At 48.1% G+C, this 12574-nt stretch overlaps 1 protein-coding gene across 34 annotated transcripts in view; it reads left to right on the plus strand.

Annotated features, from left to right (window-relative positions):
- Lrrfip1 (LRR binding FLII interacting protein 1) overlaps positions 1–12574 on the plus strand; it is a 131339-nt gene that overhangs the window by 92314 nt on the left and 26451 nt on the right. For 13 of the 34 annotated variants that reach the window (XM_074072104.1, XM_074072106.1, XM_074072081.1 and 10 more), the window contains 2 exons: positions 4586–4651; positions 7991–8068. The exons of 16 other annotated variants lie outside the window; for them this stretch is intronic. In XM_074072104.1, coding sequence (XP_073928205.1) covers positions 4586–4651; positions 7991–8068 — 144 coding nt within the window. Of the gene's footprint in view, positions 1–3522; positions 3568–4585; positions 4652–7990; positions 8069–12574 lie in introns of all 34 variants that reach the window. 5 more of the 34 variants (XM_074072105.1, XM_074072082.1, XM_074072085.1 and 2 more) reach the window with 2 other exon arrangements.

The raw sequence follows: 12574 nt of genomic DNA on the forward strand, positions 1-12574 counted from the left end.
ATCAGGACTGTCCTTGAGGTGGTGTGTCCCCGTCCCTTGAAGCCTGGTGTCTCGTTTTAGCCCCCTCAACATCTGCCTGGTGCCTTATTGTGCTCTGTGGGTGTCTCATCTATTCCTGCACAACATGCTTGTTTGGTTAACTTTATTTAAACATCGCCATGGAGCCTGGCGCCAGTGGCCCACACCCATAATGCTAGCTACTTGGGAAGCAGAGATTGGGAGGATCCCTGTTCAAGTCCAGCCTGGGCAAAAAGTTAGCAAGACCCCATCTCAACTAATAGCTGCATAGGGTGCCACATACTCATCATTTCAAGCTCTGAGGGAGGCTGAAATCTGGAGGATTTCAGTGTCAGGCAGCCTGGGCAAAAAATGTTGGTGAGATTCCATCTCAATGCAAAAAAAGCTGGGTATGGCTGTACACACCTGTCATGTAAGCAATAGCAGGAGTTGCAAAATAGGATTGTGATCCAGACTGGCCTGGGCAAAAAACAGAACCAAATCTCCAAAATAACCAGAGAAAAAGGGCTAGCGGTGTGGCTCAAGCAGTAGCATGCCTGCCTAGCAAGCATGAGGCCCTGGGTTCAAACCCCAGAACTACCAAATAAACAAATAATAGAAGGGTATCAACATAGGACGTAGTATTTGTGACTCTTCAGCATCACTTTTCAGGTCTTGGACCTGTCAGAAGCAGACCCTGGACCTAGCGATGCAGCTCTGGGTGGGGGTTGTAGATGCTTCCTCCCACATGGCCACATGAGTCTGCGTGCTGTGTCCCCAGAAGGGCTGACCAGGTGGCTTCGATGGGCTCATCTCTCTGACTACTGGAACAAGCTCCAGTATTAGTTTGGAATGTTGAAAGTCACTCTCCATGTACCCCAGAATTCCATTTGCCTCTCCCTGGGGTCATTTTGCCGTGGCTTTGGGAGGCATAGGGACAAAGGGCACGAGTCACGGGACCTGAAGGGGTGGTGGAGCCACTCGTCTCCAGGATTGTCCTCCTTTTGTGTGGTGGTGGAATACTGCTAGCACAGATGTCGGAAGCAACTGGTTCTGGGACCCTTTCATTTGAATAAATTGTTTTGTCCAGGGAAGCCGTTAGTTTGCATGGTCATGGCCCCAGCATTGCTCCATTCTGTTGCCATGTCTACTGTGTGTCCTAAATGTATTCTCATTATGTAAATGACCAACAAAGGGACCAGGTGGAGGCCATCCCCAAGGAAATAGTTTATTCTATCAATAGAAGCTGTGGTCCCTGCAAATTCCTGATTTGGAGTTTTTCCCACAAAATTTTAAGTATCAGAACTCAAATTGCAAAGCAAAACCCTCTATGATGGTGTTATCAATTCAGATGAAATCTTTTGTTTTCTGTGTGTGTACACGCCAAAGTCCTAATTCAGTCTCAGGCGCGAGTCATCTGGCTAACCGGCTCTCTTTCCTTCTGCCCCTCAGCCCCCTGCATGTGCTGGTTTCCAGAGGTCGATCAGGCTGAGTTCACAGTGCAGGTTTCTCCCTCTCCCCTCCCTTTGATCGTTTCTCTGATTACAGGGATGCTCCTGCTGAGGCCTCTCCTCTCCCACCTCTGCCATAGTGGCCTTGCTCCCAAAGCCCTGTCTCAGAACGGAAACGGGGTCTCCTCTTCTCCTTTTTCCTCTGTGCTTTAACTGCTGATCAACCTCCTCAAAGTGAAGTCAGCAGGACAAAGTTCAATGGGTGTTTTTATTGCATGACTAGTTTGCCAAGACTTTCTCAATTTTTTTTTAAAAGGTTTCTAAAGTAATTTAGGAACATATATAAAAAATAGACTTCTATTAAATGTGTACTTTCAAAAACTTGACCAGGCACGACAGGCCCACATCTACAGTCCTAGCTACTTGGGAGGTGAGAGCAGGAAGATCGCAGTTTGAGGCAGTTTGGGCAAAGTCAGTGAGACCTCGTGTTAATCAATAAAAGCTGGGCGGGTGGTGCATGCCTGTCATCTCAGTTACGGGAGCAGTAGATAGGAAGACTGCAGGCAGCGGCTGGCTCCAGGCAAAACACACAAGACCCTACCTAGAAAATAACTAAAGCAAAAAAAAAAAAAAAAGAGCTGAGGGTGTGTGGTTGAGGTGGTACAGCGCTTGCCCAGTGTAATGCTCTGAGTTGAACCCTCTGCACCACCAGAAAACAAAAAGCAAGTCTAGAAAATTGGTCTCTGGAGTCTGTCTGTTTCCAGCAATTGTTCCCCCATTTGGAGTTTTAATATTTCTTTTGTAAATGTATCCAGGAAGCATTTGGAAGGTTTCTGTGCCCACTCTTGATTCCTTCGTCTTAGAGAGGTAGACAGATGGCATTGTTTCTCCGTTTCCTGTTTTCACAAGGCTGGTCCAGGCCCCCCTCCCACCCCCGTGCTTGACCTTTGTGGCTGTAGGTGTATGAGCCCTAGACCAGCACAAGGAAGTCAGTGTCAGAAGTCCAAGTGTGCTTCATATTCTGAAGATGGATTGTCTCCCCAGCAAGCAGCCTCCAGCCACTGAGTGACCCACTGCCTGGGTGGCTCACTCCACGTGCCCTGTGCTATGGACCACATGAGTCACAACTGTGCCCAGTAGCTAAGTCTTCAGATCCCGGGAGCTGCCTCTGTGTTCAGCATGTCCTCTCACGTCCCTGCATTACCCTGACACGTGTTCTAGGCGTGGATTCCCATTGGACAGGGTTGGCCTTCTGGAAGTGCCAGCCCTGGCCAGAGAAGCAGCCTTCACCTCCCTTCCATTGTCTTGAAGACTCGCTGTGATCCTCAGATAGAAAACAAACATGTTATTCTGTTGCTCTCTGCACGTGTGGAAATTTATGTACAGTCGGCTCTCGGTATCCAAGGGGGATTGGCTTCAGACCCCCTTGGGATGACAGGTGTGCCCCATCAAGTCTGCCATATAAAATGGTGTGGTATTTGTATATAGCCTCTGTACATCCTCATTCGTACTGTAAACTACCTCTAGATTACTTAGAATAGCTAATGAAATGTAAATGCTATGTAAATGACTGTTATGCTGGGCTGCCTAGGAGATATAATGCAGGGAGAAGTCTGTACACAGTACAGATGAGTGTTTTTTTCAAGCAGTTTCACTCCTTGGTTGAGTGCGGGTTCAGATCCCTGAGGAACAGAGGGCCGACTGTACAAAGTACCCCTGGGTGGCTGTTAACCTAGCTCTGCTACTACTGTTGATGTTTTTGACCTTGATACAGTTTTCTTATTCCCCCACTCTTTCTTCCAGGACTTCCTGAAAAGAATGACTAGAAAACAGTCTTCTTTCAGAGATGTTGGGAAAGTTTACAATTTTAAAGTTAAAAACTATCTCACATTTATCTTTCTTACAAATTTTGGATTCCCATCGATCCAGTTGCCTCTGCCAGTTTCCTTTCTTCTGGCCATTGTACAGTAACTCAGCTGTAGCAACACTGAAGCCATCCTGATAGCTGTATTCACTATTACCTGTTGCTGGTTTTGCAAGGCTTTAAAACTTGCTATTTGCTTTCATTCTCCAGCCTTCCTGTCTGTACAGTGCTGCCCGGCCTGCGGGGAGTTACCCGGTGCGTGTGCACCCCACCCACTGTGCATGCCTACCCTGCTGGCCGAATGGCACCTTCACGGGAGCTTACACATGCTGGTGGTATCTGGCCCCTTGGGCCAGATCTGGGTTGCGTCTCCCAAGTGCTGAAAACACGGTCCCCTGCACCACCTCTGGTAGGCTCGGATTTGTATAGGACCAGCAGGAATGGAGCGGCAGGACATCTACTTTACCTATTGCCAGAAAGAAAGATGGCGTTAATGCTTTGGCAGCCTTAGCAGGTGTTAATCCATATTACCGTGTTACTGTGGAAATTTCCATGTTAGCTTTTACTTTGGGAAATTCCCTTTCTAAAACGCAGGTACTTATGCTGTGCAGGAAACCAAGTATTCAAAGTAACTACTGTTAACAACTTTCTGAGTCTCCATCAGATTGCACCCTTATGACTTAGATATATATCGAGGCAGTATGTCCACTAAACTGGACAAAGTTTGATGTTACCATGTGGTGTGTAAGCTCTTGTCTCTATGGTTAATTGCATAGGATTTTCAAGATAATCAAATACTGTTTTCTACTGAGCAACTTTTAAAGAGTTACACGGCATTCAGCATTAAAACTGTAACTAACATAACTTCGTATTTTACTCCAAAGTCACTGCACGTACAGTGATTTTTAACCACCACGAGAGTGCCTTGACACGACTCAGGATGTCTGAATTATCTGCTGGCTTTAAATCTAGATGCACAAGTTTTTCCTTAGCATGGAATGGTTTTCAAAATACTAGCCCAAAGTGCTCTTTGGAGGTTAAACTGCACGCTAATTGTCAGCAATTTGAACTTCTCTTTCTTTGGATTTCTTCACGCTTCTTCTTGCTCTGCCCCACAGCTCTCTGAGACCGAGCTGGAGGAGATGGCGTTGAGCTTGCTTGGTGTTTTTCAGGACAAGTCCTTGCCACGACTCACTCTTCCTGAGCTTACATTTTCAGTGTATTCCTGGAACAAGAAAGGGAGGCTGGTCCTGACGGTCTGTTTCTGTCGCAGGCATCTGTGTACAGTGAGAGCAGCGTTGGTGGGGCTCGGAGGGGCAGTGCCTGCGGTTCCCATGCTGTAAGGCACAACCCGTGTTCCCTGCTTCCCTTCCCTGTCTGATGCACGACCCTGGGGGTGTTTGCAGGTGTGGTTCCCGCCGCGGGTGATGACTGATCTGACCATCATAGGGAGGAAACACTGTCTTGTCTTAGTTTTCCATTGTCATAAAGGTTGTGGATAATGGAATTGCAAAAACCTTTGGTTGGTAGTTTAACAGCCCCACTCATCAGTTTTCACTGAGGTTGAAGGGAGACTAACCTCAGGTGAGTTCCATGTGCCCTCTTCCTTGTTAGCAGTGCTAACAGGTAGTCAGGTGGTTTTATAATAATATAAGGAGAAAAAAAGGAACCCAACAGATCACAAATTAGTTTTACATCTGCACAGCTGAGGAAGATGCATGTTATTACACAGTTCACTTCTTTTTTTCTATTTGTGGCTTTTCCACCCTTTCAAAGGATTTGAGATGACAGACTCCTCCATGAAAGTAGAGGGGTCATAGCAATGTAATAAATGTCTGTCAGTGGATGAATGGGAAGGGTGAAGAGTGAGATGAGTCCATGGAGGTAGAAAAGCCTGTTTGCTGAGCTCAGGCCTACAGTCCTGAGTGACCAGTGCTCTCCAGTGTGGACGGGCACGCCTGCCCTCAGGGCTCTCCACAACCCCTAACGATGCACCCAGGCTCCCCATGGAATATGATGGCTTACCAGGAGATGCTTGAAATGGCTGTATAATTTTGCTTTTGACATTAACCAGCTACCTACTTAATTGGGTAAATCCAGTTTTAGGATTTACTATGCTCCTTCTCCAGCCATCACGGACATTCTCTTTAAAATGTAATTTTATGAACAGTAAATCTAATACTTAGCTGGCACACATTAGTTTTTGTTGACATCTAACAAAGCATTGGTCAAGTTTTGTATTGTGTGACATACCATATGAGACATTTCCCCAGTTCTTAGGCACTTTCGTAGGCCATTAGAAAGCTCAGAGACCATACCTAGAGAGCAGAAGGGCTCAGGGATTCCTTAGAGAGCAAAGCTTCCCCAAGAACTTGGTTTTCCTGTGGTCTAAGGAGAACTTCTAAGGTCTGTCTGTCTGGCGCTTGTAGATGTTCTTCTTCTGGTGCTTCTGAGGTGCATTGTTACTTGATAGCTGGCCCCAGATCGTGACCCATTCTGGACCCCCACCACCTGCCTGGGATGGCTGTGGTAGAGTTAAGGAAACAAAAGGCCATCTTGTCTGAGCACAAATTCCTGCAGTGGGCCCCTGTCCCTGGAATCTGGTGCCCAGCACTGCACCCACCCAGAGGAGTATCAGGGACTCCCCCACCTCTCTTGTGTCCCCCCAGACCTCCCAGCACCCCTGTGGCCACCAAGTGTTTTACATGTGGGCTGTGCCTCAGGAGGGCACCTCCCTGGCTCTGTGTCCAGGCTGTGCTTGGACCTGACACATGAGCCTGTGTTGTGAGGAGCTGCAGCTCAGGCATCTTGTCCACCATACTGGGACAGAGTCCGGAGAGGACCTGGCCCGAGGATTGCTGTGACCTCAGGGCCCAGGCTGACCCCAGGCTTGCATAGGACAGTCCTGGTCCCACTTTGGAGGACTTGCAGCTGCCTCCTCACAGTCCCTGAGGGAGGGCTGATGGCTGTGTGTGAAGTGACCTTCCCAGTCATGTTGACGCGCCAGGAAGCAGTCACCACCCATGGGGTCATCAGAGCTGGGAGCCCAGAAGGCTGTTTACAGCAGGAAGTGAGAGGAGAGACAGGCACCACTGGTGTCCTCACTTCAGGCACCCCTGTGTAGTCCTTTATGTCACAGATGGTCACACAGCCAACAAGAGATGCAGGTGTGATTGGAACTCAGAGCTTTCTGACTTACATTACCAACATGAGATAGCACAGGGGGCCTGGGGACACAGGCTTGTTCTCTTCTTCAGAGTCAAGTCAGGGCGACTGGTCTGAGCACTGTTCCGACTGGGAGGCTTGGGCCAATGGCAAGCAATGGGAGCAATGGTCCCTGTGTCTGCATCATGAGCCAGGGTGGGGATGGCATAGAATGGGGTAGGATCTGTCTAAAGAAGGGAAGTTCCTTCTCCCTTGTGTCAGTAGCTCCAGAGGCCACAATCCTCTGCCTCAAAGTGCTGATGTGAAGTGCTGTCCTTTATTTTGAAGCTGGAAGTTCAAGCAAACCGCTTGTCTGTGCCATCTAAGGCCCTGCTCTCACATAGGCACTCACACAGCAGTAGTGCTCCTGCCTCTGAATGCCCACACCAAAGCACAAGGGTAAAATGTGGTTTTATCCACTGAAGACATAATTATAGATATACAGGGTTCTTTTCATTAGCATTTCCGGTAAAAAATTGAAATCACTCATTCATTCAAGTATTTCTTTTGAGTGAACCAGTCCTCATCTGCTCACCGGACATTCATCCAGGAATAAAATAGACACAGACCCTGTCCACAGGGGGCTACCTCCTGGTGGGGACACAAACTGAAGATCTCAGGCTCCTTATAATTTGCAACAAGGACAACGCCTGCAGGTCTCCCACTCGAAACAATGGTCAGGCAACTGCACAATGCAGGTGACTGGGGCTAAAGGGTAGTGAGTGGCCTTCAGTGGTGGAGAAGCCTGTGTGGGTCTCTCCCGAGGGTATTCCTCAGTGCTCCTGGGACACTTCAAGAGCTATTGGTTCTTGTGACGCTAAGTGGTGTCCACAGCCTGCCTTGTTGAAAAGAAAAATAAGGAATTTTTTTTATATAACATGAAAATGTGTCTAAGACTAGAAAAAGACTAACACCAAGCAAAGTTAAGAGTGCAGCTTCCAGACAATTTGGTTGCTGGTATTTTCCTTCACAGAAGTGAGAAAGCTTAGATGGACAAATAGCCAGAGGGAAAGTAGCCTAGCATTTAAAGTCATGCAGAATTCTGAATCCACCCTAAATCTCTTTTTGCTTCTACACGCCCTGTGCAAACCTTCAGCTCACAAGCTGGAAGGTGGCTGAAGTCCTCACAGAGAGTAGTTCCCCCATCCGGGGGGTAGTTTTGTGTCACCAGGTGTGACTACACACTCAAGCTCACAGTGCTTGTGTTGTTTTCTTCTTACTGACTCGAAGGACTCTGTCATTTGGATACTGCAATTAGCTCTTCTTCACTCTTAGTGGGCATTTATCTGACATGAGTTTCCTTCCCAAGTGAGTTTGCTCCTTAACCCGGACCCCTTTTCCTCTCTGCCATGCGTGTGGCTAACCTGTGGGACTAACTGAAGTGCACTTTTGCTTGGCCTCCATTCTTCTTGCTTCTTTGCTGACTCTGTTTCTTTGTTTCTGTCTGCGTGTCCTGTGGCGCCCATGTGGGCAGCCCTCGGAGTACAGCGGCCACCTCAACTCCAGCTCTCGCGCCTCCTCCAGGGCCAGCTCGGCGCGGGCCAGCCCAGTGGTAAGTTGGCCTCCAGCCCTGCTGCTCTTGGCCTCCTTCCTTCCTGCTCCTCCTGCCCTCTGTCGTGCCCTTCTGTCCTTTAAAAGTGACCCCGTCTTCAAAAGCCGGCATAGGTTGAAGTCAGAGGCCTTTCCATGTTTTATTTCAGGTCTAAGTAAAAATAGGATTGGGGAAAATGGTTCCAAACTTAGAACATGACTGTTGGGTGATGTCAGGTCTGCATTGCTCAGTTTCTCAAGGACCATAAAAGAAGCCATGGGCAGTGCTTAGAGAAGGGGTCATAAAGGGAGAAACTCATCCCACGGGAGGCAAAATGTGTACAGATGTGCTGTTTATGATTTAAAGTTTTGAAGGATTGATTTTTGATGTTTCCTGTGAAATGTTAGTGGGTTTCAGACCCGGACAGGTTTTTGTTTTGTTTTGTTTTTATAAAGTGCAGGCCTGTAAATGCCATGACACCCTGAGTTCTGCTGCACACATCCACTGTCCCATGGCTCTCAAGCCATGTAGAGTGTGTGACCTCAGCCCAAGCCAGGCCTTGCTTCAGGAAAGCCTCCTCCTGTAGGTGTCGTCACGTGTTTTTCCCAGATCTTAGACAGCTCTACCTGGTCTGAGGCTTTGTTTAGACTACTTTATCATTCTCTGAGCAGTTTTGGCTGAGGGACATGAGGAAAGGAGACGTCGGGCCAGCCCTGGCTGGAGTGCCTTGCAGCCCTGTTCATCACTGGCTGGCGTCATGGTTTCCTACCCCAGAGGCTGTGTCCTCCGCATGGAGGGCAAGGCTGAGAGCTCGAGAGGGGCGAGCATTGGCGTGTAAGGGCCACATCTTTGTGAGAATGGAGATCGTCCCCATGTGAGCTTCTGATACCCTGTGCCATCACCAGAGCCCTGCCCGCCTGGCCTCACAGGCATGAGTTTGCCCCTGTCCTGCTCTAGTTGTGGAGACCAGCAGTAATGAGAGAAGCCTCACGCATGAACAAGTCAGGCCTGTCCAGACCCCAGGCAAGCTGGAATGTCCTGCACTCCCAAAACCGACCCAGCAGTGAGGACGAGCTCTTCCACTGCTTAACGTCATACAGCTTTCCTTTTAAATTCTGGCACAGTGCTTTTTGCATTATTATGCAGATACCCGCAGGGCAATCTTTGAGAGCTAAGGAATTCCTACTCACTGTGGTCAGTCCACATGAGTCTGGCTGGCCTTCGTGGTGTCTTCCTTTAAGTTCACCTCACCACGTTGTGTACCTCATGCTCTATGGTAGCATAATGTAAGTTAACTAATGTATAGAAAACTTTCAAACTATAGGGAACAATTTTTCCATAATAAATTTATGGTAGAATCACTTTTTCTCATGCATAACTCTCTCACCCACTCCCTTTTTGGAGAAAAAATAAGTATTTGCAATTGGCGGAAGAAGCTGCGGCTTTGCTTTCAAAGCTGTGAACATGCCCAGCACCTCTTGTCTGGTGTGGTTCGAGTGACGTGTAGAACTGAAAGTCCTGGTAATCTGACATCATTAGAGATTGTCTCTGGGTTTACTCAAGCGTTGTGCTGAGGTCACAAAGTAACAGCACAGAATAGTCAGTTTGAAAAGACTGAATCCAATGCAAGCTGTCATATGCTTCCCAAATTTGTGGACAGTTTACTCACATAAAATGGGTTTGGTATTTGGTCCCCTGACATCCTGGAGGTCCCCAGGCAGGGCCTATGAGGAGAGGGGGTGATCTCTTTGTGACTGGAAGTTGGCAGGTACCAGGCCCATGGATGCCCAGACCTGGAGCCCCATCCCTCTCCCAGAGGTGGGAGGGACCACACTTTTCCTTGTGCCATTGTGAGAGAAGAAGTAATAGGTGGGTGATAGGTAAAGGATATCAGGGCCTTCTCCAGTGCTGCTTTTCCCATTCATGACAGACATAATCAGTGCATTTTTTTTTCTTCCTGAGTAAACTGTTCTTTGCCCAAAGGCCAGTTGATTGTCATGCTGTCTGTCTCTTGACTCCGTTTAGTGAGCAAAGGTTAGAATCCCACAGCATGTAAGGGATGGAGCTGTCCTGCCACCTCATCCTGGCACTTCATATTGGTCAGGGACCTCAAAGCTGATGGAACCGCCTGTGTGTGGCTCTAAGAACCACAGAGACACCTCTGTGCAGTGCAGGGCATTCCCTTGGGCACCTGGTTACAGTAGTCCTTGCTTGCCCTGAGGATAGAGAGTAAAACCAGAACATTGTGGTATTGGAAGAGGCCTCAGAAGACAGAACCAAGCCATCTTCCATCCTTCCCACGACATTTGCTCCTCTTACGCCAGATTAGCACATGTATGTTTCCTGTGTCCTTGGGCTGTTACAACACAGGAAGGGATAGGCTTGCATTTGGGCTAGGCAGACAGAAAGCATCAGTGGGTCTGTTTGGCCTTGTTGGTGGGAAGAAGCCCAGAAGGCTGTGCTCGGACTCCCCAGGCCTCCTGCCTAAGTGGGAGGTGCAGTAGGTCAGGGGCAATGCCCAGAGAGGGACAAGGCAAAGGTCAGTGACCCTCCAATCTGGCCTCTGTGGGAGGAACATGGAACAGGAAGTACTCTGGGGCAGACTTACAGGACCCAGTTCAAGTGCCACCGCTCTCATTCCCTTGCTTAGGACATCTGGCCAGGCACATAAGCTTCTTGAACTGCAGCTGGAAAAAAATACCGACATCCTTAAAAACAGAGCCCCTCCTCCCCCAAAAGACATAGTTCATTTGTTTCTGTTTGACTGGAGTTGTCCTGGCCATAGCTGTAGCAGTCTACAGATGCCCAGCCCAGCTGGTGTCACACCCTCAGACAGGAAGCAAGACCGTGCCCATGGGTGGGGAAGAGAGCAGTGTGACCTAAGAGCAAAAGTAACCAGAATGAAGGAAATGATTGCTTGTCTTGCTCTTAAGAAAATGCAAGTACCTCAGTGCTCAAAGACCACATCCAGAGTCAAGACCAAGCTTGCTCCAGCCCTTGGGGCTCCCAGGTTATAGTGCTTGGGAAAGCAGAGATTCCTTGGCACCACCTCAGAGGCCCATATAATACTGCCCTTACCTCATCTCACCCTGTAGGTGTTTTCTTACTCTCCACCATGTCCAGATCTCCTTGAAGGAGCAATGGTCCACTCATTCAGTGTTTATTGAGCATGCAGAATATTCCAGCACAGGGTACAGTGTGACCCATCCCTACCCTTACAGGATGCACAGACCAGGGCAGAAGATGCCTGTCAAAAAAACATAAACCTCAGCAGCACAAACTGGGAGGGGGCACAGGTGCTTGAAGAGAGGTAGAATCTAGAAATTTATAGGTCCATGCTTGAACCACACCCAACAGAGCAACTCTGCCAGGTGACCCAGCATGCCTGTGTCATCGAGGCCTCACAGTCCCACTGGAATCCAGCAAAGCCTCCATGTTTCTGAATTATCCATCAGGAATGTCCTGAGTGGAGCCCAGACTCATGTCACCTGATGTATTCAGAGAAAACAGAAGCGATGAGCTAAGGATCTGTGTTCATTTGAACTAGAAAACAGTGACTCATGTTCAATGTCACACAAAGAGGCAGTGCAGAGATCAGGAAGAAAATGGGTCTGGAACCATGAGTACAAGAATTCAAGGATGAATCTTTCGGGATTGTGCAAATATTATTGGAAATCAACCCCCAAACTCCTGTCCTACTGAGATACCACTGTTGTTTAAATTTGAAGGAAAATTACCCTTAAAATGGGTATTTCCTGAGCAGTCTTTGTGTTGTCACTTGCTGTTTGCGAGGGACATTGCCATGGCATTTCTTTGGGGAGCCTGTTTCCCTTCCAGAGCTGGGTGTGGCCTGGCTGGGATTTGGGGCACCACTGGGAAAGAGGAAAGGTTTTGTCTGTAGCTGGCTCCCCATAGGATCTCTGTTTGTGGACAGGCACCCCTGTCTCTTGGCAGGTCGGCCAGCTGATAGCAATGGGGAAAACCTCATATCTCAAACCTCGGTATGTGTACATACCTATGTAATAAACCCACCTAGTTATGTTAGAAGGGGAGAATTAATAAAACATTGTATGTGCTACTTTAAAGTATTTGTTTTTGAAAGGAAGAGTTATAATAAACTAAACTTCCAGTAGAAGTAACTTCTTCCAGTAGATTGGAAAAGATGTCTTCACACACACTCAATGGTTGTTATGAAAGACTAGACCACACCATCTGTAAACCTGTTAGTATAAAGTTTTCACATTGACCTAAATGCTGGGCAGTGCTCAGAAAACGGAGGCAATGACAATAATTGGCTTTGGATACGTGTCATTCTCCCCCTTTCCATCAAGGGGGAGGCCAACATTTTTGAAGTCCAGTGTCTTGTCCCACTGGACTTCATCTTTTTGCCACCTGTGGCCAGTAACAGCCCTGGAGTCCCCCTGTGCTCGGTGTTCATCTCTGGTGGCTTTGCTTCCATGGCAGTCCTCACACCAGCTCATACAACAACCGTGACGATGTGTATAAACCCTGTCATCTGTTCAGTTT

The sequence above is a fragment of the Castor canadensis genome, chromosome 4 (genome assembly GCF_047511655.1).
Source record: "Castor canadensis chromosome 4, mCasCan1.hap1v2, whole genome shotgun sequence".
Lineage (NCBI taxonomy): Eukaryota > Metazoa > Chordata > Mammalia > Rodentia > Castoridae > Castor > Castor canadensis.